Here is a 26,739-nt window from a genome sequence, read left to right as displayed (position 1 = left end):
GTGTGGAACATGCAGGTAAATTATTTTACTTTGGAATATAAATTACTAAAATAATTTTCACCTGAAATGGTTTTTGTATACTCATCAATGGTAGTTTACACTGCAGTAACAACAAGTATGTGTGGGACTTTTCCTTATTTGCATTAAAGACTTAATTTTGTGAGATGTCTCTGCAGTGAAAAAAACCCTCCTGTAATAGTGATGGAGTTTTTGCTTTCTCCTTTATCAAGTAATTATTAATTTTTCTTCCCTTTTATTCCTTCCCTTCCCCTTTCAGGGATCCTGCTTTTGTTACCAAAAAATAATAAAATCCCTATTAATATCAGGATCCAGAACATGTATATGTGGAAGGTTTTCTTGCTATAGTGGAACTGTTAATGTGCCTGTACTGGAGGAGATGGGCTGAACATACTCATTGATCTCACTGCCTCAGGAAAATAAGAAATTTCTTATAAATTAATGATAATACTGTGGCTTAGTAACCAGATTTCTCAGAATTGAACTGATTTTGGCATCTGGGTTTTTTCAGATTTGTGGACATTCAGTGAGAGAAAACTGTTTTAGTGAACTGAAAAGTGAAACTGCATGCATGCAGCTACATACGTTATTTATTTTTTTAATGTATATTGACTGTTTTAGTGGAACCAAAATAAAGGTTCAGTGCTTTTCATAAAGTATTTGCGATTTAAAATCAAATTTATTAGAAATAAAACATGTTATTTTAATAGAAAAAATAACATTTTAGGCATATTAAGCAAAATATTTAATTTTTAAGATTATTTCAATTTTTTAAATTTGAAATCAATTTTTTGAGGTTTCCTTGCTCATAAAAAAAATAGTTTTCAAAAGAATGCTTAAAAAAGTCAGCCACTCTACTGATTCCAGATTTTATGGTAAGCCTTACAGTACAGTAGTATCATTAAATAATTTTTAACTCAGGATATTGCCAACTTTGTTTCAAAAACTAGATAAGAAGTGCAAATATGAAAGTATCTTATTTGTAAATGTGAACATGTTGTTTTGCATATGCAGGTCCAGATTTGCTCCATTTAATTTTAGGCACTGACCTTAGATCTCTGCGTTGTCACCTTCAATCCTTCTCCAGTTACAGCCCAAGGTGCCTCCAGGGAGCGGCTCAAAGCTGAGACCCCTGTGTCTCTATCCTGCCTGTAGCCCATGTCTGCTGTGCCCTGACTTGGCGCTTTGACACCTTGCCCAGCTTTACATTTTACACTTGTAGGCGTGTTGCACATCTGGGGTCTTTTCTGATCACCTTTAATTTCTCCTCTCCATGAGCACAAACTTCTAAGGCAAATCTGAGAAGCTTTAGTGTGTGAGTGGGATGGAAGCCTCACTAACCCTCGGATACCTGAACAGCTGAAGAGCGTTGCTTGGGCAAGTGAGATCATTGTGCTGGGGAAATACCAATGTGTATTTGCAGCTCTGTGTACTGGCTAGCCACAGCATGCAATCCACAGCTCAGAGTGAAAACTGGCTCAATGTGTATTTAGTAAAATTGAGGAGCTGAGTGAGTGGTTGGTTTTTCTGGCTGCTCTGCCAGTTTGATGAAATTCCTGTTTGAGCTGTGCTAATCCAGTTGTCCCCTGTGCAGGTTTTGGAAGGGGTGCACGTGGTCAGGCCTGCATGTACTCACCTCAGTCTGCAGCAAGAGTCACACCTGCCATTTGGTGGCATTACTGGAAATTCAGAAACCTATCTGTTGCAATCCTGAGTAACTTGCCCTAGGGGACCCTGCTTGTGCAGGGAGGTTGGCTCAGGTGACCTCCAATGGTCTCTTCCAACTCCTTGTGATTCTTTGGAATCTCGTTTTAATTTAAGTAGTTCAAGACTGTAATTAAAGATCTAAAGCGTAACCTATCAAGAAAGGTATGGTTTGGCCAGTCAGTTACAGTTTAAATAGTGAATAGAGATGTGTTAATAGTAAATACTGTTCACTCATTTGAGGTTGCAAGATCTTGAAGATGCAAACTGTTTATTAGAAGCCTTCTGGCTGTGGCAAGGAGAGCACCTTAAGGATCTATCCATATACTCATAGGTTTATTTTTTCTAATTTCTCTGTAATCTCTGCCTGAAAAATATGATATTTGGAGTACATTTAAATGCTGTGAATACTAAAAAAAAGAATTCAACAGTTCTTGAATAGTAGTGATTGATGGTACTGAATGGCTGTCTCAGAAGTGATCCAACGGTACCCCTGTGCAGTTGTCTAAAAGATCACCAGTGTAAATGGGAGCATAGTCAGAAATGGATGTTTTTCCTCTTCTGGCTTCTGAGGGTGATGCAGATGCTGCTGATGATCTAAAAGGACTGTTTATGCACATTTGAGATGTCTCCTTGATTGAGAAAAGGATGAGATAACAAAGGAGGTTATGCACTTGGAAAATCTTCTTTCTCTCTCTTCCATGACATTGAGAATGACTGATGATATAGAAGTACTGGTTTAGTCTGTCAGGAAAGGGCTGCTAGCATGGATGATACTCCATTGGCAAATCTGTATTTTAGTCAACCTATACTCTGTAGAATCAAACTGTAACCTGGATTAAAGTGCAGCCTTGTTGGTGAAATTGCCTGCTGCACCAGGAGCTTCCCAAAGCCCCATGAAGTTCTGCAGGGATTGTACCTATTTATACCCCAGTATTCAACAAGTGTGTGATGTTGACATTGTCTTGTTAAGAATCTCCCAAGATAATTTAAAATTCTTTACTGTTTCTTTCATAGGGCTCCTCGATTTAAGGGGTTCCAGCAGCAGGACAGCCAGGAGCTTCTTCACTATCTGTTGGATGCAATCAGGATTGAGGAGACAAAAGTAATGTCTTTGTGTATCTTTTAAAAGTGAACTAGTAGTCATTGCTTAACTGTTCTTTATGTTCCCAATGTTTTAAAGATGTAGTCAATGAAGTAGGAGTGTCTATTTCCATTATCTTGAGAAAAATATTTTTTTTTAAAAGATATTTCATTATGTTCATGTTGAGTTAAAATAGTTGATTGGAACCAAAGTTTCAATTAGCAGTAGGAATAAGGTAAGTAGAAAATGAGAGTTTTAGGAATCCAAGTTGTTTGCCTTTAAAAAAAGGAACAGGTGGAAAAATAAGACAACTGAGACGTCAAGAAAGTAAAGGTAGGACCTCTGCATTAGCTGACAAAGTGAATTTTAAAGCTTTGGAACAAAAATTAGCAGTTCATAGCTATGGGTCTACCCATAGTTATTATATATATCCATTTTTTCTTTGCTTAAAATCTACGCCCAAGTACATGAAGCAGTAGAAGCAGTGTGTTATATTGAATACGTCCCTGTGTGAGTTTTTTTTTTGATGTCTTTTCCTTCATTATTTGTGCTTCCTATTTTGACCATATCAGATTTAATCTGTCTAACTTAGTCTTGGGCCCTTCTTTTCAGATGATACTTTGTGGTAAATAGCCTTTTCTAGGCCTCCTCTAAAGGAAGGGCTTAAATCTTGTGTTGACCAGAGTATTTCCTCTTCCCTTTCATTTAGTAACCTGATGAATGTTGTGATCCTGAGCTGAATTATCTCACAGATAAGATGTAAAGCTGTGTCTGAGCCTGGCTCCTGGCACTAGAGTAGAGCTGAACAAATCCCCATCCTGCCAGAATCCTAATATTTATTGGTCTTGTAAGCATTCTTGATTATAAACAGAACTGAACTGGAAGAAGAAGCAGTTAAACCTTGACACTCACGCTTAGAAAATGATGTCTTGAACATGGCACACAATAGAAGCAGCTGACTTCAGTTAGAAAACAGTTGTCATGTTTTTGCAGCAGAGGGAAGCTTTATTTTTTTTATTTTTTTATTTTTATGTAATAAAAGGTGAAAACTATGTTTTCTTGACAAAGGAGATGTTACAGAAAGGATTATTACATCACATTACAATCACACAGGATTATTACAACAACTAAGCTGCTTCTCCAGGAGGTGCTTGTACTTTCCCCTCAAGTCAGTCTCCTGTCACCTTCACCAGTGGATGTGCCATCATTGCAATAACCTACATTAGCATTTTCCTTTTGAATCACTTATTATTAGAGAGCAGTGACAGCTACAGTACCTACCTAAAAAGAGTGGTGGAAGTTGGTAAGAATTTATGGTGATTTTTGGGCAGTATTTCTGCCACTCCATCACCAGGCAGGGAGATGTAGGTGCCACCCTGTCCTGCAATTACATCCCACTGCTGCCCTAATGGTGCATGACTGCAAACATATCTTTTATCACCTCAGGGTGCTCTGCCACCGACAGTACTAGTAAAAGCTCTTTCCCCCTCCCTCCCCCTGTGTTTTTTTAAATTATCCCATGTTTCAGGTCTGTAGATGGCAGACAACCAGCTGGGCACAGGCAGGAGCCTGGTCATCCCTGCTTTCCTATCCCTGTCAGGATTAGTTGTTTTTAAACCCTTAATTTTGATGAGAAATACATATAATACATGACACAGCACTAGTTTTGGGAGCTAACTGAAAATCCTGTTACACTTTTGCCTGTTCTGTGTAGTTTTGTGTTTGTATCTGACACCAGTGCTGAACTTTTTCATATTCCTGAGGAAAAAAGTTAGAAAGCTTATACAAGTGGACTTTTAAGCTAAAAGCTTGGCCATACAACAATAAAGATGACATAGCGTCTGCTGTCTTTAGCAATGTGGGCTGGAGATGGTTTCACACCGGGGCCTGAAGTGGCTGAACCCTGCTGCTAATTGATTAATGTCTGCTGCCATTGTCCAAAGCACCCTGCCCATTCAAAGACTATGTCTTTCTTTGACCTAAATAAATGGTTCAACGAGCTAATCCCAACAAAAGGGTTGCTTATGGCCCTAAACCCATTTATGGTGCTCAACTTCATGAATTACCTATTGATTAATCCTTTTAGTATATTGTTGGCTTTAAGATGAACAAAGCTGAGCTCGGGGCAGCGGGAGTTAATTCACAAGCCAGGTCACACACTCATAAGGTCGGAGTATGACTTGGTCTGATGGGTGTCTGAACTGGAAACCAAACCTCTGACACTGTCATCCTCACACTACAGTGATATGTGGCTTGGAAGTGTGCTTTGCTGCCTGGAAACTAGAGCCATTTATTAATCTTTTCCTGTTAGGACAGAGGGTTTGAGATCACCATTTGTCTCTTAGAATGGTATTTTGCTCTAAGTGCGACTTCAGTATTTAATTATAAATGTCACTTGCATACCAACAAGGGAGACTCGTACATGTTACTAGAGTTTGTGGATCAGAGAGACAGGATATTTGCCAGGAAAAGGGAAAGCACAGGTCATGCATGCTAGCAGAGTCAGGGGACCTGATTCATCCTCCTGCTTCTCTCTCTGCAGCATGTCAGAGGTTGGGCTTTTCTACCAGCCCATGCAGTTCTGCTGCCAGGAATACGTCTCTTCACCTCCAGGGAGTTGAGAAATAGCAGGGAGAAGGACCCCCTGTCTGGAAGGGCAGCTACAACTCATAAATGAATTTGCTTCTTTTTGATCCTTCTTTCAAAACTATAGCTTTTAGGATTTTTTTTGAGTGAATGTTGATAACATTTACATGGATTTGTAAGAAGTTTTCTTTCTCTTCTAAGGTTTTCTAACATCCCTCTGGAATTGGCAGTGTTAGAAAATAAACAGAAGTGATAAAAATTCTGCTCAAACGCAGTCACTGAAGTCTGGCTACTGAAAGACTCTTAGCTGCCTTCCAAGCATTTTGTATTCTAGTCAATTAGTGTAAGTCCATTCCCAGTGGGAGAAATGGATAGCATTAGTTCACTGAAAATCTCATAGTTTCTTCGTAACCTCTGAAGTGCCCTATGATGGTTCCCTCTTAAGGAAAGGAAATTTTTGAATGATTATCTACTGAAGTTAAGCTCATGTAGTTTTGACTATTTTAATGAATGACAACAACAGTTCTACAATATTAAATTATGTTTATTTTATGTAAATAAGATAAAGTCTAATCATATATGACTGGTTTTTAGAATATTTACACTTAAAATACTTGGTTTTATTTTTACTTCTAGCGTATACAAACTGGTATCTTAAAAGCATTCAATAACCCAACTACTAAGACAGCAGATGAAGAAACAAGAAGGAAAGTCAAAGGTATGCAACTCTTTATTGAAAACTTCTAAAACTGCACTAGTCTTTAAATACCATTTTCTTCAGAGCTGCCTATTGTGAACAGGAGATCCGAAGTGCTGTAACGGCCAGACTTTATTCTGTGTTACTCTAGTGCCGCCTAGTGTGTACCTAAAGTCTAGAGACTTAGTATGTGCTGACTTGCATCGTTGTATCCAGGAGAAAGGCTCCCCAATGGTAATCAGTCCATCTCTTAAAAATAGGTAGAATTTAAATTTGTTTTCTAAAATAACCTGCTCTATATTTGTTACATAGTCATAATTACTTTATACTCAGAGAGGCCACTTTCCATAAATAAAACTGATTTCTGTCAGTTGACTGGTACTGTGAGCACTCTAAATACAATTACAATGTCAAGATAGGCAGCTGTTTTTAAAGAAGGCAGTTTTTTTTCAAAAGAAGAAGTTTTTTTTTTTTTTTTTTTTTTTTGCATGTGTTTGTTTATTCAGTAGTTCTAATTTGGGTGATTTTATTTTAATTAAGGTTTTAATGAATTAGATGTTTTGTAAGTTATCCTTCCTAAATCTGTCCAAAATACATTAGAAAAAGATTTTGTTTCATGTTCTAGAGCTTTATAGTTGCAAAAACCATTTCGAAAGGGTGATAATCTCTCTGTTTACTCCAGTGTCTATATCAAGGCAATGCAATATTATGTATTCAAAAGAAAATTGAGATTTTTTAAGAGCTTCTTCTTAAGATAATCAGTATTATTACTCTTACAGAAGATGGGGAAGGGAAGGATAAAAGGGAGCCTTCTCATTAAAATGTTTTTAAAAGTTGAGATAACAGTGTATGATGTATTAGTTACTGTATTGTGTTCAAAACATTTTGAATATGTTTAAAATTGTGCTTTCTGAGATATCTTAGAAAGTATTTTGTTGTACTTATAGTGTGGCATTGGATGTGTTATTTTTCACATTTAAAAAAGGCAATGTTTTTTCAGCATATGGAAGAGAGGGTGTGAAGATGAACTTCATAGATAGGATCTTTGTTGGTGAATTGACTAGCACTGTCATGTGTGAGGAATGTGAAAATGTAGGTATTCTGGAATTTGGTTTGATGTGGAATAGATCACATACTGGTTTGATTACATTGTCTTGAAAGTATAAAATTGTGTTGCCAATTTTATACTTGTTTGTTTGTTTCTAAAAACAAGCCTTTATTGAAACTTTCTCATTTGAAATGATGTATTCCTTCTTTAAAGCATTATCCTCCCAAACCTAGGAAAAGCAATCCTTTGAATTCAAAAAGGATTCAAGTACTGGGCTTGATTTTGCATCTGACTTAAGGCTGGAGGTTCCAAATTCTATAATCACGTGTGTTACATGTTAACTGAGTTATTTGGTATTTTCAAAACACCTATTTTAAAACATAAATCCTCCTGCCTTCTCTTCTGGGATACACCTGAAAATTGGAAATTACTTATTTTGAATTAGAATCATTGGGAAAATGCTAAAATTACTTCCTTTTCTTTGAAGTGTTTTTTATAATTAACATAATAACCCTAATGAACAGTATATTCCTTTCATAATTAATATTACTGACATTCCATCATAAATGCTTTTCATGATCCTTGTAATTTTCTTTTAAGTTTGGCAGAGAAAAATCTTAATTGCATGACTTTTCTAATTGAATGTTACATTTGTGTTTGGTTTAAAACATTCTATTTCATATTATAGAGATTAAGTAAATTAATCAATCTGAAAAATAAATCACAGTCCTGCAGTGCCAGGTAAACTTCTCTGTGTGTGATGTGTAGATTACTCTTCAATGTGCTACTAGTACCAATGAAGAACTTTGACCATATAAAAAATAGAGGTTGTATGTATTTTGCATGTCTCATCTATTTTTGCTGGATCCTTATGTTCTGCCTGCACAGGACTTGGGAATATGCTAGCTGTAGCCCTTTGAGGAAGAGTTTAGCCTCCATTTTCCTTTTCCCGCACTGGCAAGATACTTTTGATACGTGTTTGTTCATGCAAACTGACACTTTAGAGGAACCCCTGTTTGAACATTGCACACCAGGCAATAAGTCACCAGAGCTGCCTGCTTTTGATCTCATTTATTGGTTTACTGGAACCTAAACATTCCTGAGTCCCTTGCACAACAGATAAAAAACAAGCTTGCAGTCCATACCAAATGTCACAGGTGGAAGACAGGGTCACAAATACAAGAGAAGGGACATGGAGACAATAATTGATGGCATGACTGTAACTTAAATACACAACATGATTTTTAGTTCTTTTTTTAAGGTTTAGTTTTTCACAGTCTTTTCCGAGGTAAGATAAGTCAGTTTTGGAAGGAATTTGAGAACAGCAAGGGAGAGACCATAAGGAACTTAGGGATAAAGGCAGATTGAAAGTGCTGAAAGAGATTGTCTTTAGGTATGCTTTGCATGATATTTCCATCTTATACATGGCAAAGTGAAACCTCAGTACAAAAAAAGAGGTTGGTTTTTTTCCAAGTCCCTTTTCCCCTGTAATTTAATTTATTTTACCAATTAGTATATGGTATCAAAAAACCTAACAAAGCTTTTGAGTGTAACCAGTAAAACTGACTTAGTCTTAACTGAGAGAATGAGGTTAGAACCTGTCACTTAACTATCATTAACCAGTCCTTGCTGCATAACAACTCAAACACCTGGCAGAAGTGTCCAGAAGCAGGAAACTCTAAAAGGTAGCTTTCTGCAGAATGGTACCACAGAGGCCCATGTGACTTGAAAATCCATCTGGAGCTCAGAGAAAGTGAGCACCACACTGCTTCAAATCAGTTCATGTCCAGATGAACATGCATTGCCCTTTGCCTTGCCATGCTGAAGTTTTGTTTGGTGTTAGAAAGAAAATTAGAGCTACCTTAATAATTTTTCTTAAAAGTTAGTGGGAAGTTCTTCATTGTAGTTTCATACCTCTTGTAAGTAATTAGCTTGCTGTATAGTTTTTGATAATACATTGATTAAATAAAGGGAGCTATGTACTAAACCCATATACTATTCTTTGTGTTTAAGTGCATTTTCTCTTTTTCTTCAAGATTTCAACAGTAAAAGAACCTTTCATTGATCTTTCACTTCCTATAATAGAGGAGAGGGTAAGAAACAGAATATATAATATATGCTTCCAGTGGATTGTTTCTAATAGCCTTGTGAAGATATTTATCCATGTACACATAGTTTCAATTTCAAGCCTAAAAATGTAACCTTGTCTGTTAACAGTACCTACATGTACTGTTATCCATCTATTCATTGTATGATTTTCTTATATATACATATATATATATGCAATATGTCATAAGTGCATATATCTTTAAATTAGTCCAAACTTGGATCAAACGCCCACAGTAACCCACAGAATATATAGGTCTTAGATTTGCTTAATTCAATAGCATGTACTTATATAAACAAAATGATTGTAAGCCCTTTTTTTTTTTTTCTTTTCCTTGAGGTCCACAGACTCAGGTTCTAACCTATTGGTTTGCATCTAAAGAACCTGAGGCCCTTGGGCTGATGTTTACCTACAGGATGAGACACTTGTAAAATGGATATTTTAATTTATTTATTCTGGTGCTCTCAGCATTTCATGGATTGCCTCCATTAGCTGCTGTGTTCCTTTGAAGGCATAAACTGTTTTTTCAGGACTCGGGCTTTTAATTTGAGAGTGGTGGGGGTGGGTTGGGAGTGGTTCTTCTTCCATCCTGAATATATTCATCTACATTTAAGGGAGAGTAATTAAGTAATATTTTTTCCTGTATAAAATGTATTTTTCTCCAAACACCATTTTTTTTTTCCATAACAAATTCTTTGTGGGTGCACTGAGTGCAGATGCATATGGGACTTAAGGCTTTTAGAGCATTTTGAGTATCCAGGCTCCTGTCCTTTCTGGCTCCCATGTGTAACAAGGGCACTTCTGGGTTCTGTTTGAGAGCAATTTCTGTGGGTGTTTAGCAGTCTCTGTACTCACTTGAGGATGGGCATTACTTTATAGTCAGCATTTTCCTTTACAGGCCACATGTGCAGCTGCCAGTGACGGATAGGGGGTGTGGCAGCTCTGTCGTCAGAGGCCGCACCAGGGACTGACTTAGGGGGACCTGTGTCCCTTTTGATAAAGTTACATCTCATACAGCTATGCAAGTGCTTATACAATAGTAGAACAGATTATTTTGTATTGTATTACATACAGAAATTTTGTATCATTCCTATTTCTTGTGGCTTTCAGTTGAACCTTCAGAGCTGACAGTGAGTTTATGATTTAAAAAATTAAAAAGTAGTCTTATTTCACAATTCAGGGAGTCATTTAAATGGTTTTATGTAGGTTGCTGTTTGCTAAAATAAAGGAAAAAAATCCACCTACATTCATCTTTTCTGTAAGTTGCAAAGGAATACAAAATTGATATGTTGCCTTTCCTAATTTCCTGTCTAATTTCTTAGGTTGCAAAACCTGTGCCTTTGGGAAGAACAGGTAAAAGTAAAAGTGTACAGGAGGCAGATCTTGGTCAGTATAATTGTTCTTCTATCGGTACACTGAATAATCAACCCAAAATTGTCAAGAAACACACTTTAACAAAAGATAAGGTAAGAACTTAAATACGCTAACCAGTCATCCTGAGTTAACTCAGGTTTCTAGGGTGACTGAGAACTTCTAGGGAATTTTGACACTTGTCATTGGGGTTTTTTAGTATATATATATAGCTGACATAGACTTGTCAGGTCATCATTAGAAGTGTGAGAAATTAGTCATTGGTAACCATTTAGCTTTCAGTTACAGGGTTTCATTTATAAGGAAAAAAAAAATCTGCAGGCTAGTTTAAATTCATGTTGCTTTTGGGACTATTGCAGGGGTCTGTGCTCTGTTGAGTGCCATAAAATCTCATATGAATCAGGTCCTAACATATTAAAGACATGTGGAGAATAAATGCATTGTATAAAATCCAACATATAAAGTACAAAATATAAAAGAATGACAGGAGAAGGGAATGAGACAGAAGTAGAAAAAGGACACCAGGTAGAAATAAAGGAAAGGATGGAAAGAAGTAGTGCAGAAACTGATTGTTTTAGAAGAAAAGGCCTAAAACTGAAACTATTGAGATGAATGGAAGGATTCCCATTGGTACCACTGGAATTTTGATCCAATTCAAATAAAGAAAAAATAAAAAAGGGGAAGGAAAGTTGCTTGTTTAATTTCAAAAGTAGCCAAACAAAAGTAGGCAAGAAAAGAGTCATGAACATTTGCAAATCACCTAAAATTATGGCAGCTTTGTGGGTTTGTTTTTTTATATCTACAGGAGTAGTTTTCTTTGGAAGCAATCTTTTTTTCCTTCTTGGAATCTTGATTAAAAAATAGTCAACTTCAGATAACATTCAAATCAGCAAACATCCTCCTAGGGATGCCTTTGCCTTTGTCAATTCTATGACAAATGCCTGCAAGGTGAATTGCAATTCAAGGTGCTCATCAACTACGGTCTCTTATGGGAGGCCAGGGGAATAGCTTAAACTTGAGGACCTTTTAGAAGCTTAAATTAGATTAAGGGAATACCACTTCAAATGTGCCATCTACAGCTGTCACAAAGTGAAAGTAATTAGTTGTGGGAAATATTGATCTCACAGTAAGTATAATGCTCTTAGCTGACTGGGATGTAGATTCCTAATCCTAAATTAGTTTAAAATCATCTTAAGGAAATCACCTATCTTAATCATAAGAGATGGAGAATATAAAACAAAATAACCCCCCAATAATTTGCTTTGCATTTGTCATGTTTCAAAAGATTTGTTTGCTTACAAATCTGCTTCCTGTTTCTCCCCTCTATTTATATTTATGGCAATTAATAATGCCATAATTTACAGAATCAGTTGAACCATGAGAGACGGCTTGCCAGAAAAGCTTCCTCAAAGGAAGAAGAAAGAAGTCCTGTTATCATGCAGGAAAAAGCCAGAAAGCTTGAGCTGGAAGGTAGCTCTGGTGTGCTGTATTCCAAAGACCCCTCTGCAGAGGCGGCTGTCAATGGAAGCCAGACGGAGGGCAGTGAGAAGGAAGCCAGCCGCTCCGAAAGCAGCTTTGATGCAGACAGTGAAGCCTCAGAAAGTGAAAGTGCTTCTAAACAAACACCTTTGAGCCCACCTAGCAGTGTGTCTGGTGCTCATGTCAACCATTTAAACCCTAAAGCGCCGCACAACAAGCCAAGCGACAGCAACGAAGAGATGATTTCCAGTGCCATATCCAAGCTTAACTTCTGTGATCCTGTACACGAGGATAAAAAATCAAGCTGTGGAGATTCAGCATTAGGTTTATCAAATAATTCCATGTTCTCAGTAGGCAAATCCTCACTATCCCAAAACCCTCAAAATGCTTTCCAGACACTTTCCCAAAGCTACATAACTAGCTCAAAGGAATGTTCTGTTCAGTCCTGCCTGTACCAGTTCACCTCTGTAGAGCTCTTAATGGGGAACAACAAGCTTTTATGTGAGAGCTGCACAGAAAGGAAACAGAAGTATCAGAAGAAAACCAACTCCACAGGTAAAGTGCTTATACCGCTGTACAATTTCCAGCATTGCCTCCCAAAGCCTGTGTGCTGGCTGCTCTTTCATTGCTCCAGCGTGGGCCTCCCTGCTGTGGTTAAATAGAAAATGTCTCCCCAAGCAAAGCTTGCTTATAACAATTTAAAACTTCATCAGGCCATGGCAACAAAACTAATTTTTATATTAGAACATAATCGTAAATGCAACATAGAATTCATTTTGCATCTTTATTCTAACCAAGATAAAGAATTTAAAGAAGACTGTAAACGGAGTATGTGCATTACTCGATACTAAACTTTGCTGCTGTTCCTGTTCCTTACAATCCTCAAAGCTTTGAAATAAATGCTGAAATAAATGCTTGAAATAAATAAATTCAGCCCCAGTAGCCTACATACTCAGGGAAGTAATGTAATTACCTATGGAAAAGAGGCAAAAAAAGAGAGTTCTAATGAAGAGAGGAAAAAAAATTTCAAAAATTTGTAAGAATGGAGATGAGAGAGAAGTACCCTCTTATGGCAATGTTTTCCTCCATGCTTGTATAGCTCAAGTGGACCATTAGAGTTCACCAAATAAGAAAAACAGCTTAATGAAAAACTAACATTTTAGAAGGACTGGAGGGTTGGGGTTTTTAATGTATGGAAATTCAGAAGAATAAAAAAATTAAGCTCTTCTGCGAATTTGTAAATACAATAAAGGTAGTTTGTATAAAAACAAAAAATGCCTGTTTGCAGTGCATTTATAGATATCTGGAGAGATAAAAGTTAAGCATGAGAAAATTCAGAAAAATTATTTGTATTTTATAATAATTCCTTTAATCATCATTGGACTCTAAGTCCATAACACCTTGGTTCCATGGGCACCATGGAAAAGGAAAACCAATTCACAACTAATCATTAGTTATTTTTTCTTCCTAAAACAAAAGATGTAAGAGTAACCCAATTAAACATTAAATGCTCCATTATACCTCAAATGGACAGGCTTCCAGCTTCTGATCTGATTTTCACAAGACTGGCTAAAATAATGCTCAGATTTCACAGATGATGTTTCTTAATAACCAGGAAAATGAGAAAATATTTTTGTTACTCTACAAAATTTCCCTTGTGTTTTATATAACAAGTACAAAAACACAGCATAGATCTGTTCTGTCAGATGTTTAGAAAGTACTGTAAAAATTTCATGTAACTGCCTTCGCTTTACAAATTATTTTGATATTCATAAATACAGAAAAGAAAATGGAAGGTGTCTACACAAATGCTCGGAAACAGCTCCTGATTTCCTCAGTTCCTGCTATTCTTATTCTCCACCTGAAAAGATTCCACCAGGTAAAGGGCCAAACTCCTCTTGTATATTTCTCTGTCCCATTGGTGGATGTGCAATTCTTCAAGTGTCATTGTGGACCCCAATACTGCCTTTTTAGATGGAGATCTGGTGGAAGCACTGTCTGAAACATGCTGATGTTGTGATTATCCTAACACCTTCAGATTGCATTTAGCAATCCTAATCTATCCAGGGAAAAGCCTTATGAGTCCATCATGCTTATGTATAGCAGACACTGTATTGAAAACATAACAAAGAAGGTTTAAATCATTTAAACCATTTAAAATCTTACTCTTGGATTTGGTTAATTTTAATAGTATAGTGATACATCTTATCTTTAAAAAACTTCCTAGTAAAAATATTTATTTTACAGTTTGTTTTTTTTTTTTTCTTTTGAAGGCTGGTTTGAGTCTACGGAAAGTAAACAGGCATGTGGATTTCCCATTGATTTTAGACTTAGCACCATTTTGTGCTGCATCTTGCAAGGTACTGTATCAAATCTTCATTTCTATTGTACTTCAGCTGTTGGTATCCTGACCACAAGTTAGATTGGATTGATTGTGATGATAATGATGATTATTTCCTCCTTTTTAAATTAAATTGTAGAGTGAATTTTTCAAATAATGTCCTAAGATCAGAACTGTAACTGTGCAATCCCATTCATATCAAGAATATCACAGTAACATTAGTTAAGCTGTGGGGCCTGGTGATGTTGGTGTATACAACAGCATTAAGGACAAGTATTACTGCCACTATGATAACTAAATTAGTAAGACTACTGAGTACTTGTAATAGAAGTACTACTTGCTATTTGCAAGTACTATTTGCTGTTAGAAATGCTGTGAATGTTTGCATCTTTTGGAATCATACTGCTGATAGCTACTTAAGAGGCCTGTAAAATTCATCATGAAGTAATTCACCTTTGTTTTTTGTGTTTCTGGGGTTGCAGAATGTTATGGATGGTGCAAGAGTGCTGTATAGTCTTTATGGAATAGTGGAGCACAGCGGCTCAATGAGAGGTGGTCATTATGCGGCGTATGTGAAAGTCAGGACATCCTCCAAGAAGTTGCTAGAGCATATTTCTACCACTAAAACTGTTCTGGGTATGTACAAACAGCGTTTCCTTTCCTTTACTATAAACCAAAAGTAACTGTCTACAGGGATTAGTAGCAAATAATCTTTTAGCTGAGAATAATCTGTGATTTTCAGATAAGTTGTAGAAACCCCATTCCGGGATGTGCTCTAGGTCAGGCTGAATGGGGCTCCGAGCAACCTCAGTGGAAGGTGTCCCTATCCATGGCAGAGCTGTAAGAACTAGATGATCTTTGAAGTTCCTTACAACCCAAACCAACCTCTGATTCTATTAATTATTCTTTTTTGTTGTTGTTGCACACAATGCATATCCGACTTCTCCTATTAATCCCATATAGAGCTGAGTGAATAATGGAATTTTGATTCAGCTATTAAACAGATAATTAAGGCAAAACTTTCCCCTCTTTCCTACTCAAAATAATACATCCATATGAATAGTTGTGCCTGGTAAAATTTAATTATATGGCATATTTGGTATCTGAAAATGGTTTAGTACACCATTTCTATGTTATGTTTATATGTAGAAATTTCTACATACCATTTCTATGTATGTTTAGTACACCAAATCTATGACATTAAATTAAATTACATTTTCTGAATATTTGAGCATTTATTATGTATCTTATGTTTAGGACTGGGAATTTTTTAATACTTAAAAATCTGAAATACTCTGGTTTAATGTGAACAGCAAGAATCTTTATCATGGAAGATACAAGGTTTGGTGTAGGGTTTCTGTTGGCATTTTGAGAACAGCAGACTAGTTCTTTCTTATTAATACTTGATGGATATGCATAACAGACAATTGAGAATACAAGCATCATAAAGTCACCTAAGGACAAGAATGAAATAAGTTTCCAGGACATGATCTTTAGTGAAAAATTTGCAGCAGCAATAATATATTAAGCTGTCAAAGTTAGGTAAATCTATTTACTGTTTCCCTTCTTGGGGGACAGTGAGAACCAAGCATTACCCTTTCTATCATATGTAGTATCACTTTGCATTTGAAGCTCATTTCCCAGAAAGACAATCTTTTACATTATTCATTAAATCAAAGTTTTGTTCAGTCTTACGCTTGTCTTGCAGTGATTATTAGAACAGATTAGATCTTTTTGTTTCTTAATTTCACACTGGACAGTTTTTAAAATAAGATCTTTTTGCTATGTCAGAACTGGTTGTGCTGTAGTATAACTTACTGTTGGAACTCAGCAAGCTGTACTGGAAATATCTTAGGCTTTCTAAAAAAAATATGAAAAAAACTATGTTAGCATCCATTCCAAGGCATTGTCTTCTACCAATTTCTCTTACAGTGCATTGTGACATGTAAAATGAATAGCAGACTGTATCTAAGTAATGAATTACTCCTGTAGGTCAGAAGCTGCTCTAGCTTTTTGAAATAGCCACTGCATTTGCTTGATGATGTCATGAAAGACAAGAAAAAAAATTCTTTTGCTTCTGCATTTCAGGTTTAAAAGAAGCCATGGGAGCATCAGGAGGACAGTGGGTGTACGTTAGTGATGCCCATGTTCAGATGGTTCCAGAATCAAGAGTACTAAATGCACAAGCATATCTACTTTTTTATGAAAGATTATTACTATAATTCTTAACAGTTTAATTTCAAAGATGATAGTGTTATTTAGTTTACCTTATTTAAAGCTGCAGTGATAAGAGTACCTGTAAATATTGTGCCTTTATCTTGTAGAGAATTTATCATATTTTGACTCTGAAGTTCAGTTAAGCTATTATAAATATCTGAATGATTCTCTTGAAGTATGCACTTTGCCAAACATGTAAAATTCTTGGGTTCATTAAAACGCAGTACCGTTAGAATGTAAGATGATGTCCTATCCTACTGAGGTCTAGGGAAGGTTTGTTTTTGATTATGATAAAGATAAGCTTTTGCCCATAGTTGTAGAACAGTTGAGAATAGAAATACTGATAGCGCTAAGTGCCTGGATTTGCTGGTGTACAGTAACAATACAAGGTGTTCAATTTCTTTTGATCCAGTCCAGACCCTTCCCATCACTGGGTTGGATGTCAGCTGTTAAGATTTCTGTAAACAAGAGCCTGTTTAATAGTGTTGCTTCCGTGTTTAGTAATTTGAAAGCAAAGTCCTTCCAGAATGGATTAACGACAGCTGTCTCTGGGCAATGCTTCAGTGCACTTTCTTGATAAGAGCTGGGAATAGATTGGGAAAACATAGCTTCTAAATAGTGACAGTGAATCCTCAGATACCCAGTACCCTTTCAGTTGTCCCCAACCAGCACTGGTATAGCAATGTACTCCTGTTTCAATATAAATATGTACTTGGAGTGCATCAAGTATATCTCTGAGATATATATACACACCATAAATCCATCAATAGTTATTGTCATTTTACCTTCTAGGAAAGAGAATTGCAAATAATTTCTGTATTTATTAATTTTTCAACTTCACAATTATGACAATGTACAGCATATAAGCTTGTGTATGTACAGAATTTAAGCATAATTCAGTAAATTCTGTTACTTTTGGTTCCAAATATGAACTTGTTTATCTGTTCCTGAATACTTTTCTCACAGGAGTAATAAACTATAAATTATTTTTGCACTGTGTGTGTGAGATGGACAGTAAATGATAACTTTTGCCCTCTGATAAATGTCTGGACTTCCTTTTGTCAGCAGTGGGGGACAGCAGGTGTCCTAATGGCGGACCTGGTTTCTGTAGACTGTTTGACTGCCCTGTTTTGAGGTGTTACTTCCTTGGGTAATTTCTCATTTCCATCCCACAGAGTAATAGATACATTCTAAGGTCAAGACTTAATGACTACTTGAAGTTAAATGGTAATTAATTTCTTTAATAAGCAGTTGTTTAAATACAAATTACTTCTGTAATAGTTCCATCCTGTATGACTTCCTCTTTTGGTAGAGAAAAAATGTTAATATATGCTTACTGTTTTAATTTATGTTAATGTTTTTTTTAATGAAAAAACATGCTGTCCCTATGTCTGTACCACATGTTGTCATACCTACCTGCCTGACTCTCCCATTCTCTACATCTGTTTCGAAGCTTCATCCCACTTGCATTCCCTCTTGTGCATGAGAAAATGGCACAACCTGCTGGAATTGCACTTGCTCAAACTGCTGAGGTGTATCTCACAGCCACACGACTTGCACATTCTTCTGCAGGCACTAAGGATTGTTAGGCCATACACCTGACAGTCATAATGGAGCGAGCCTCTGATTGCACAGGATTTTATTTTCAAAAGGAAAACTTCTCTGTTTAGATCAAAATTAGGCTATGTGTTTTGGCCAAAACCATGCTTTTTTTTCCTTCTACAAAGTAAAATTGTCTCAGTCTACCCAAAAGTAGTAAAACACAGAGAAACCAAGCAGCCAGCTTTAGCCATCTGTATTCCAGCTAACAACATCTTAACCTAAGTCTACACTAAGTTAGAAAGAAAGATAATGTTTAGATGAGAGTTGGTTAAAACACCTTAATTCTCTTTTAGCCTCTTCCCATACCATTCATCCACCTACATACACCTTTCTCCTCTGTGTATAGCTGTTCAACACTCAGAATTAGTACCAGGCAACAGTTGTAGCAAATAGCAACAGTGTCACTTGTGTGATACAATCTTGCCAGGAGGATACATGGAGTGAATCCTCCACCCTAAAGCCAGCAGAGTGAAGTTACTCCTTTTGCTGACTTCAGTAAAACTACTGAATTTAAGTACCCGTATTAATCTAATTTTTAGCCTAGAACTACTTCCCTAGACTGCATAACTAGGAGAGAAACAGAACAAGGTTCTTAAGCTGTTACTTCTTATTTTAATGCTATTTTCAGCAAATTCGTGAGGCTGTCTTTGCTTCTTTTTAACTGTTTTTGCAAACTGTTTGCTGAAATTTTCCCAAGTGGACATAACCACCTAGGATGCCATAAAAGATGCTGGCAGGATTATTTTCTCATTAACAGCCAGGGAACATTTACTTGTATTTACAAGTATTTTATAGAACATGGAGAGAAAGTGCCATGAAAAATACCCAACACCTTTATTCAAGATAGCCATCACTGTTTCTCCTAGATGAGGCATTCTGAGTTGAAATAAAAAGCTGTGTTGGCAGAACTGTAAGCTTTGAGTCAGGAACAGATGAAAATATGATAGAAAAAAGCAGTTTCTAAAAATAAAGGCAATAGGTGAAGTTATGCCTTCAAAATGAAAAAACCAATGATCAATGCAAGATGTTACACACGATTTTAGATTCAAGTCACAATGTCCTTTACACAGACATAAGTTCTTTTGTGTGAAGTTTGGCTCTAAAGAAACTACATACATATGTATACTGAAGACTTCTTATAATACTTTATCAGAAATTGGAAAAGAAGCTCAGAGCATTCTGAGAATACCAGAGTATACATCCTATATGTGCTAGAATGTTAAATATGATTCTAGAGTCAAGGAACTGGCAGTTTCCTGCAACTGCCAGATGTGTGCACACTATTGTAAAGCTGTATATTTTCAGAATTTAAGTGAAGGGCTTGAAAGTTTAAGACTCTCCTTAAAATGTCTTATATTACCAACCAAAAGTCTCTTTAGGCCTACAACATGTACTCTTTACAGAGCTTCACCACAATTTTGTGGTCCCCCATCCTGAAAAAGTGCAGTAGCCTGGGTCTTCATGCGGCATAGCTTCAAAATGGCTTTCTCTTCATTCCACCCTTCTATTCTCACACAGGCACCACTGCTTTCTTCATCAGCCCCATTTGTTCTTTATGTTTTTGGGGTCTCCATAAGCCTCTGTGTCAATGTCTTTGCTTTCATTGATCCTTAAGCATAATAAGAAGTTCCCAATCTGATCACTTACTCTGTGAACTTGCAAAGCTCTTGCAGGAAAAGCTACTGTAGCTGTAGACTGGTCTGTCCCCAGCACCACACTGGCTCTGCCTACAGGCTGCAATACCCCTGAGAAAAGCTGTGACTCCTGAACAGCTCTCTGCTGACCAGTCACAAGACAGTGCCTGTAAAACAAAGGATTCAAATTAGATAGTTCCTCACTCATCAGTAAGTAAACCTCACCTATGGGAAGTAGCTGATTTACATATATGGACAACTGGAACTCCATATAAGTTTTCCCAGAACAGAGACATCAACAAAGACCACTGCATCACCTAAGGGTTAGTACAGATTATAAGAAAGAATTTTGTTATCTTTGGGTTTATATATCATTTACACCAAAAGTGGCAAAAAGTGATGGAGAGATTTATTATAACAGTCTATCTACAATATGTGTACAGACATCATGTTTGCATTAGTCTGTTCTCCTAAGAGATGGCTACAAATAGAGGTGAAGGAAAAACAAACCCTGAACTTTGCTGCCCAGAGTGTATACACTGTAATTGCCTTTGTTTAGAAAATTAAATCTATGCAGTCTGCCAAACCTTCCTTCCCTTTCCCATCTGCACCCTCTGTATGTATCAATGAAGTGCTCTTGCCTATGGATTTCAAGTGGTAGCAGGTGAGAGTGGTTTATAAATTCATTAAAAGGCTGAAATGTCTTAACTCCACCATTTGCTTCTCTGTATGCTTCTTTTTTATACTAACATAAACTGAATCATAAAGGGGCATGAAATGAAAGCATCTACATTCTCAACCTGTTATAAAAATCTTATTTGAACATATTGGTACCAAACTAAGAAAGGAGTCATTTATTTAGTAGAAACTCAGAAATGTATTAAAATGGAAACAAATTAGATGGGAACAAAGAATGCATTTAAATACAATTCTTCTGTTAACAAAAATTTGCGAATTCAATTTTCATTAGAAAATGGTAGCACACCTCAGAAAACAGCTTTACAGCAGCCCTGATTAAACAAAGATTTGATATTCCTTAGTTTTCTGGACTCTGTTTTGCTGTACCCTTTACAGATTTATGCATTTGTACAAAGATTTATATTTCTATGTGAAAGAAATACCACTATTCTTTGGTAGAACCATTTTTAATTTATTATTAACAATTTAATTATTTTAGAACCAATTATTGTTGCTTCTGTGTCTATTTACCATGTCTTAGGCTGTCATTTTACCAGCTGTTCTATCTGTTGTACTTCTCCTATTGGTGTATAAACAAAATGCAGAAATGGTGGAAAAGTGATTATTCAAAATTATTCATAATCTATTTTTTTTGTAAATTAATTATAAAATATATTTTCAGATGGATGTCTGTTCATCCAAGTCAAAACACTTCTTTGAACATTACATAAGAAATCTAAGTGAATTTATATGTTATAATAATTGCAATGCATTGCAACCACTTCAAAACTACTTAGTGTAAATTCCACTTAGATAAATTTATAAATACTTCTATCTTCATTGATAGTAGAAAAAACGAACTTTTAAGTGTCTAGAGTGTTTCTTACATCTATTGCAGCTTCCAGTATTTTTCTAGTACAAAATATAAAGGTGCAGTACTGCTTTTAAAAGAAAACAAGAGCATTTATTTTGAGTGGGATTATGACCTTTTAGCAATTTCCTCATTGCTTTGCTAGTTTAGGTTTTTTTTTCTTTTGAGCTGTGTAACCTGGGAATTATTTTAGTGTATTCTGTAATGAAACCACCATGTCAACCATTCTCTATTTAGCCATTCCACAAAGTTGAGTTCTGATTCTTCTGTCATTTGTACATGGAGATAATCCCTGATATGGTCATATGTGCTTGCATTTACACAAAAGACAATCTAAGTAACCAAAAATCTTGTTGCTAAGTTCAAAATACTTGTGAGCAATAAATCAAGCATGTTAAAAGTTTCATCTAGTTTTCATTCATTTCTTTTTTTCATCTATTTGAACTAATAATCTGACTCGACTCTGCAGATATTTAAATAACAAATAGTATTTTTAGAATTTCATTACAGTGCTGATACATGGTACATTCATTTGTAGGTTTCCAATTCCAAATATTACTAATTAAACAGGGTCTTACGTACAGGCTGTATTTAAAAAACAAACACAAGTCTGATCAGTTTTCCAGTCTGCCCAAGGTGCTTTAACAAGTTTCTGAGAGAATAGCTGCATTTGTCATCTATTAATTTTGTCTTTTCATCTGTTATATAGTTAGAAAAATGTGTATATAAAACATCCAGCCGTTTGGAAAACGATGTTATTTAAATATAAGCTGTATGTTTTACATCTGAGTTAATGTATTTTTATCTTATCTCACATCATTGCCTGTGAAAAAGCTCCCCAGAGATGAGTTCAAAGTTATACTGCTTGTTTCCCCTGCCTCACCATCTGTGGCAAAGGGCATAGATAAAGTTTGTTCCCTTTACAAGAACTGAGTTCTGTAATTCTGTTATAAGACCAAGACCAAGAGTGGGACTCCCTCACATGCCCAGTTTCAGTAGCAGCTGGAAGTTTGTCCATCCGTAAGCATCACTCTGGAGTTCCAGCTGTGGGATGATACTGGACAGACTTAAAATTTCCACAGCATTTCTGTCCATGGAAAGCATTCTCAATCCTGCCATTCCATGTGACACGTAAAGGGGAAGATCTAGAATGTTTCAGCCAACACTAATATGTAGCCTAAGTGGCACTGACAAATCTTACACTGAAATAATCACAAAAGTTTATTGAATCCTTCATTTTTCTAAAGATTTATAAGAGTTAACTTTGCAGTAACGAAGTGTGTGGGTATTAATATCACTTCATGCAATGACCAGAGAGATTGTGGATGTTTTAGGCATTTAAATCCATGACGCTGAAGGAAGAGAAGGCAGTGATCCCAGCGGTAAGTAATGTGCCAGCTAATGGAAATCTCTGCTCCACACAAAGAAATGGAATTACTCAGTCCCAGTCCCTGCCTACAGAATCATCCCTACTGTTGATACAAGAAGAGCTGTTTACTGCAGGTGAGGTTTTTTTTTTCTTCATACATTAAAACAAAAGGAAAAAAATCAAAGTAGAACTCACAGAATTTGGATATTCAGAATAAAGTACTTGGAGAATTGTCCTGCTTCACAGACACTCCTGATAGCCATACACCGGCCTGACTTTGAATGTTGACACCCTGTAGCTGTGCAACACAAAGTTAAGTATTTCAGTGTAGGGCCATTGTCCAGAGCCTGTCCACTTACGTGCTTGCACCACTTCCACGCGTAGCTACCAGCTTTATATACTTCTTCACGCAGCTTTATATACTTCTTCACGCAGCTTTATATACTTCTTCATGTCGACTCCGTACTGGAAACGCGGATCTCACTCTGACTAGAAGTTTCCTGTGGGGCCCCGGAGCTAAGTTGCCTCCCCTGGGCCTCCTCACACTACCGCAGGCGGGAAGGTGAATCCCGCTGGATTCCCAGCGCTCCGGGGCAGGAGCGCGTCCCCGCCTCCCTCTCCCGCCGCGGCGGGACCGGCGGGGCTGCCCGCAGTAAAGATGGCGGCAGCGCGGTGTTGGCGCTGCCGGCCGGGACAAGGGAAACGGGAAGCGCCGCCCGGCCGCCCTCAGCAAAGATGGCGGCGGCAGGAGCCCGTGTGGGCCAGGCGAGGGTCAGCACCGTGACGCCTTTCACTTCCGGGTGAGCGCCAGCGGGCGCCATATTGTCTTGTCCGTGAAGACGAGGAGTGATAGCGGCAGCAGCGCGGCCGCGGAGCGGCGGCACCGGCGGCGGCGGGAGGCGGGGGAGCGCGTAAGTAGCGGGGAGGGCTCCGCTCGTCAGCGCTCCCGGGGGGCCGGCGGGTGTCGCTGACCCGGTCTTCCCCTTCGCTCCGAGCCGAACCGGGAGGGCGCCGCGCGCCGCGGTGGCGGCGGCAGCAGCTGCTCGCCGGGCGTGAGGAACCGGCGGCGCCGCCAGCGGAAACCGGCGGCCAGGACGAGAAGGGACGAGCCGAGAGTCGCTCGCCCTCCCCCGCCGCCCGTCCGGGGGTGGGGGGGAGGCGGTGCGCTGCGCATGCGCGGCGAGGGCGCGGGGGGGGCCGGCGGGGACCCCCGGGACCCCCCTGCCCTGCGCCGCCCCCCCCGGCGGGGGTCCCCGGCGGGGACGGGCCCGGGGCCGGCACTGCGCATGTCCCGGGGCCGCCCCGCGCCGCTGCCGCTGCCCTGGCGGGGCCGGGAGAGGCCGGTGCCGAGCGCGCGACCCGGCGGGGCCGGCCATCCTGGGATGCTGGGAGCGCGCGGCCGGCCCGGGCGTGCCGGGGAGCCGCCGGCTGCCGGGGAAGCAGCGCCCGTGGATCCGCGGGGCAGAGCGTCTACTTGGTTTAGCCGGTAACCCAGTTAGGGAAGCAACATGTGCACTGGGATTTGGTAGTTGGCTGTGTCAGCAGCCTGGCTCCTGCGGATGAAGTGCATTTGTGGGATATTTGTGCTGTTTCATGGGTTTCGTGGCCGCTCCTGTGAGTTCGTTCCACTGGAGGGCTCCAGAGAACTGAAATTCACACAGCAGCATTTGTAAGATACCTGGACCAGTAGCTTGGCAAACGCAGGATGTTTTTAAATGGATCCTCAGATGATGGGTTTGAAAGCCTTTTGCCTTCAGCACCTATCCCTGCAGGTTCCCCGTACTTCATTAGGCAATCCCACAAAGTTGTTGAAGTGAATTTTAATGGGACGTGCTAGGCTTTACAGTTAAGGTTGGAGACGCGAAAGTGGTCTGAGGGCTGGAACTACTCTGATGTGAAGACAGGCAAAGAGAGCTGCGATTGTTCAGCCTGCAAAAGAGAAGGCTCCAGGGAGACCTTATTGCGGTATGTAGTGGTATTTGGTGTTTTCAGTACCTAAATGGTATGAGAGGTACTTTATTACATGAAAAAAATGATGGAAGACTTGTTACCAGAGCTCTGGATGAGGGACAACGGTTTTAAACTGAAATACAGATTTAGGCTGAACATAAAGAGGAATTTTTTTATGATAAGGGTGCAGAAATAGTGGAACAGGTTTCCCATATAAGTTGTTGCACGATTGGAGCTGTCCAAGATCAGTTTGGACAGAACTTTCAGCAACATCATTTCATGCAAGATGTTGAACTAGATGGTTTTCCAAGGTTCCTTCCAACTCTAACCATTGGATAATTCTGTGATGTGCTACCCCAGACAAAATTAATGAAGTTTCTGTAACAAGTGATTATGCAGAGTATTCAGTCACCCTGGTTGTTCATTTCTTCTTTTATAGTTACACTTGTAAATGTTTCCAAGCAAATAATCTATTGGAAAATGTGGGGTATAGGAAACAAGGGTTGCCCTAAAGGCTTTGTTTTAATGCAGAGGCAGCCACCTTTTAGAGAGGGGGAATGGTGGTCTTCAAAGCATAAAGCATGTCTACCAGCAGACAGTATTCTAACATCATTTTCCAAAGACAGGATTACAAATACCGATGCAGTCCAGCTGAACACATGTACTGTTGGTAGGAGTAAGAAACCTCTTTTTGGAGTCCAGCTGCACTAAAGATGGTTCCTATGGAGGTGACAGATGCTCCAGCTCCCCTGACTGTAGAATGGAGGGGAACTGAAAGTCTCAGCTGTGTCCGGGGACAAGTTGCTAGGATTGCTGACAGACAAGCTCCTGGTTTTTAATTTGTTTGGTGCAGCAGCAAACCTTGTGTCATCTCTGCTATTATGCCATGACAAGACTTCCTGTACTGTCTTTGTTCCGTATGACATACAAACTCCTGCTCTGATAAGAATGCTTTCTATACTTTGGGCTCAGAGGTGTTGTAGAGCTTAAAAGTCCACAATTTAACACAGTTCCACAATTTGTTAGTGGTTAACTCACCTTATAAACTGTAGTGGTAGAGGGCAGTCATAACCATGTTTGATTTTTAGTTAGGTGCAGGATTATGCAAATATACAATGGGAGCAGGAGTGTCTGGTCTCACTTCTTTTCATGACTGAGGTATGTTCTTATTCTGCTTTTGGTGACAAATAATATTTTGGCTAGGTGCTCTCAAAGTGTTCTTACTTTCATCACTAGCTGATCCCTTATTAAGTGATAACTGTATTTATCATTAATTGTAATATCTGCTCATGATTACTGAGGAGTTAGTGGTACTATTTATTTTTGTGCAGAGCATGTTCATTGCAGAGGAGGTTGTAGATGGACCATTCACTTGAGAAAAGAAATAATGCTGTGTTACAAGGCTAATTGAAAATCCTGCATCAGGACTTTCAGTGGAATGGTACATGGAAAAAAATAAATTCTTCCCCGCCCCAAACCCAGTAGAGTTTTGACTTAAACTGCCCAAGTTACGATAATGTTTCTGTGGTAGTAAATGTTCTAGCAGTGATTTTGGTACTTTATAATAATCAAATCACATGTTTGTCTTCATGTCTTAGAAATACAAAAAATAAGTAAATGGTACCTGGATGCCAATATCTAGTCCTTTTGTTCTTTTTTTAAGAGTTGTGTTCAGGTCAGTGGATATGTGGATTTACATTTGAAATTACAGACCTTGGAGGATGACTCCCTGAAGAAGATTTCACAGTTTTTTTTCTTTTAGTTGGTATTTTGTTTTGTTTTGTTTTTTAAACTTTTTTCATGCCGCTTCATTTTGTTAGCGTTGTAAATATTAGTCAGATGTACTGATATGTGAACCAGGTTCTGGAAAACTTCATGGATACTGAGCAAGATACTGGATACTTTCATCAGTTCTTTTTCTGGTTCTGTTTTTGAATCTTGGTTACACATTTGAAAAGCCTCTATTCTTCAGTCTGAGAAGGA

General features: G+C 38.2%; 3 protein-coding genes across 15 annotated transcripts in view; 2 read left to right on the top strand and 1 right to left on the bottom strand.

Annotated features, from left to right (window-relative positions):
- Window positions 1-17,695, top strand: part of USP45 (ubiquitin specific peptidase 45) — a 48,832-nt gene extending 31,137 nt beyond the window's left edge. For 8 of the 11 annotated variants that reach the window (XM_086876614.1, XM_086876610.1, XM_086876611.1 and 5 more), the window contains 10 exons: window positions 2,740-2,827; window positions 6,029-6,110; window positions 7,090-7,181; window positions 9,174-9,230; window positions 10,567-10,710; window positions 11,980-12,649; window positions 13,876-13,973; window positions 14,368-14,454; window positions 14,918-15,071; window positions 16,524-17,695. In XM_086876614.1, coding sequence (XP_086732740.1) covers window positions 2,740-2,827; window positions 6,029-6,110; window positions 7,090-7,181; window positions 9,174-9,230; window positions 10,567-10,710; window positions 11,980-12,649; window positions 13,876-13,973; window positions 14,368-14,454; window positions 14,918-15,071; window positions 16,524-16,657 — 1,606 coding nt within the window. In that variant the 3' untranslated portion in view covers window positions 16,658-17,695. The remainder of the gene's footprint in view (window positions 1-2,739; window positions 2,828-6,028; window positions 6,111-7,089; window positions 7,182-9,173; window positions 9,231-10,566; window positions 10,711-11,979; window positions 12,650-13,875; window positions 13,974-14,367; window positions 14,455-14,917; window positions 15,072-16,523) is intronic. The other 3 variants (XM_086876617.1, XM_086876618.1, XM_086876619.1) reach the window with 1 other exon arrangement.
- On the bottom strand, window positions 17,454-24,182 carry LOC147654745 (uncharacterized). Its single transcript, XM_086875205.1, has 2 exons — window positions 23,002-24,182; window positions 17,454-20,055 (listed from the first exon to the last, which is right to left on the bottom strand). Exon 1 carries the CDS (start codon window positions 24,180-24,182, stop codon window positions 23,352-23,354), a length of 831 nt encoding a protein of 276 aa, XP_086731331.1. The 3' UTR covers window positions 17,454-20,055; window positions 23,002-23,351.
- PNISR (PNN interacting serine and arginine rich protein) overlaps window positions 23,487-26,739 on the top strand; it is a 25,204-nt gene continuing 21,951 nt past the window's right edge. The window contains exon 1 of one of the 3 annotated variants that reach the window (XM_086876620.1): window positions 23,487-23,717. The gene's annotated coding sequence lies outside the window, so the exon portion shown is untranslated. Of the gene's footprint in view, window positions 23,718-24,176; window positions 24,772-26,739 lie in introns of those variants that run through there. The other 2 variants (XM_086876621.1, XM_023922201.2) reach the window with 2 other exon arrangements.

Source organism: Cyanistes caeruleus, chromosome 2, assembly GCF_971803275.1.
Source record: "Cyanistes caeruleus chromosome 2, bCyaCae1.hap1.1, whole genome shotgun sequence".
In the NCBI taxonomy this organism is placed as follows: domain Eukaryota; kingdom Metazoa; phylum Chordata; class Aves; order Passeriformes; family Paridae; genus Cyanistes; species Cyanistes caeruleus.
The sequence above is the reverse complement of the archived record's forward strand: the minus strand, read 5'-3'. Positions and strand labels throughout refer to the sequence as shown.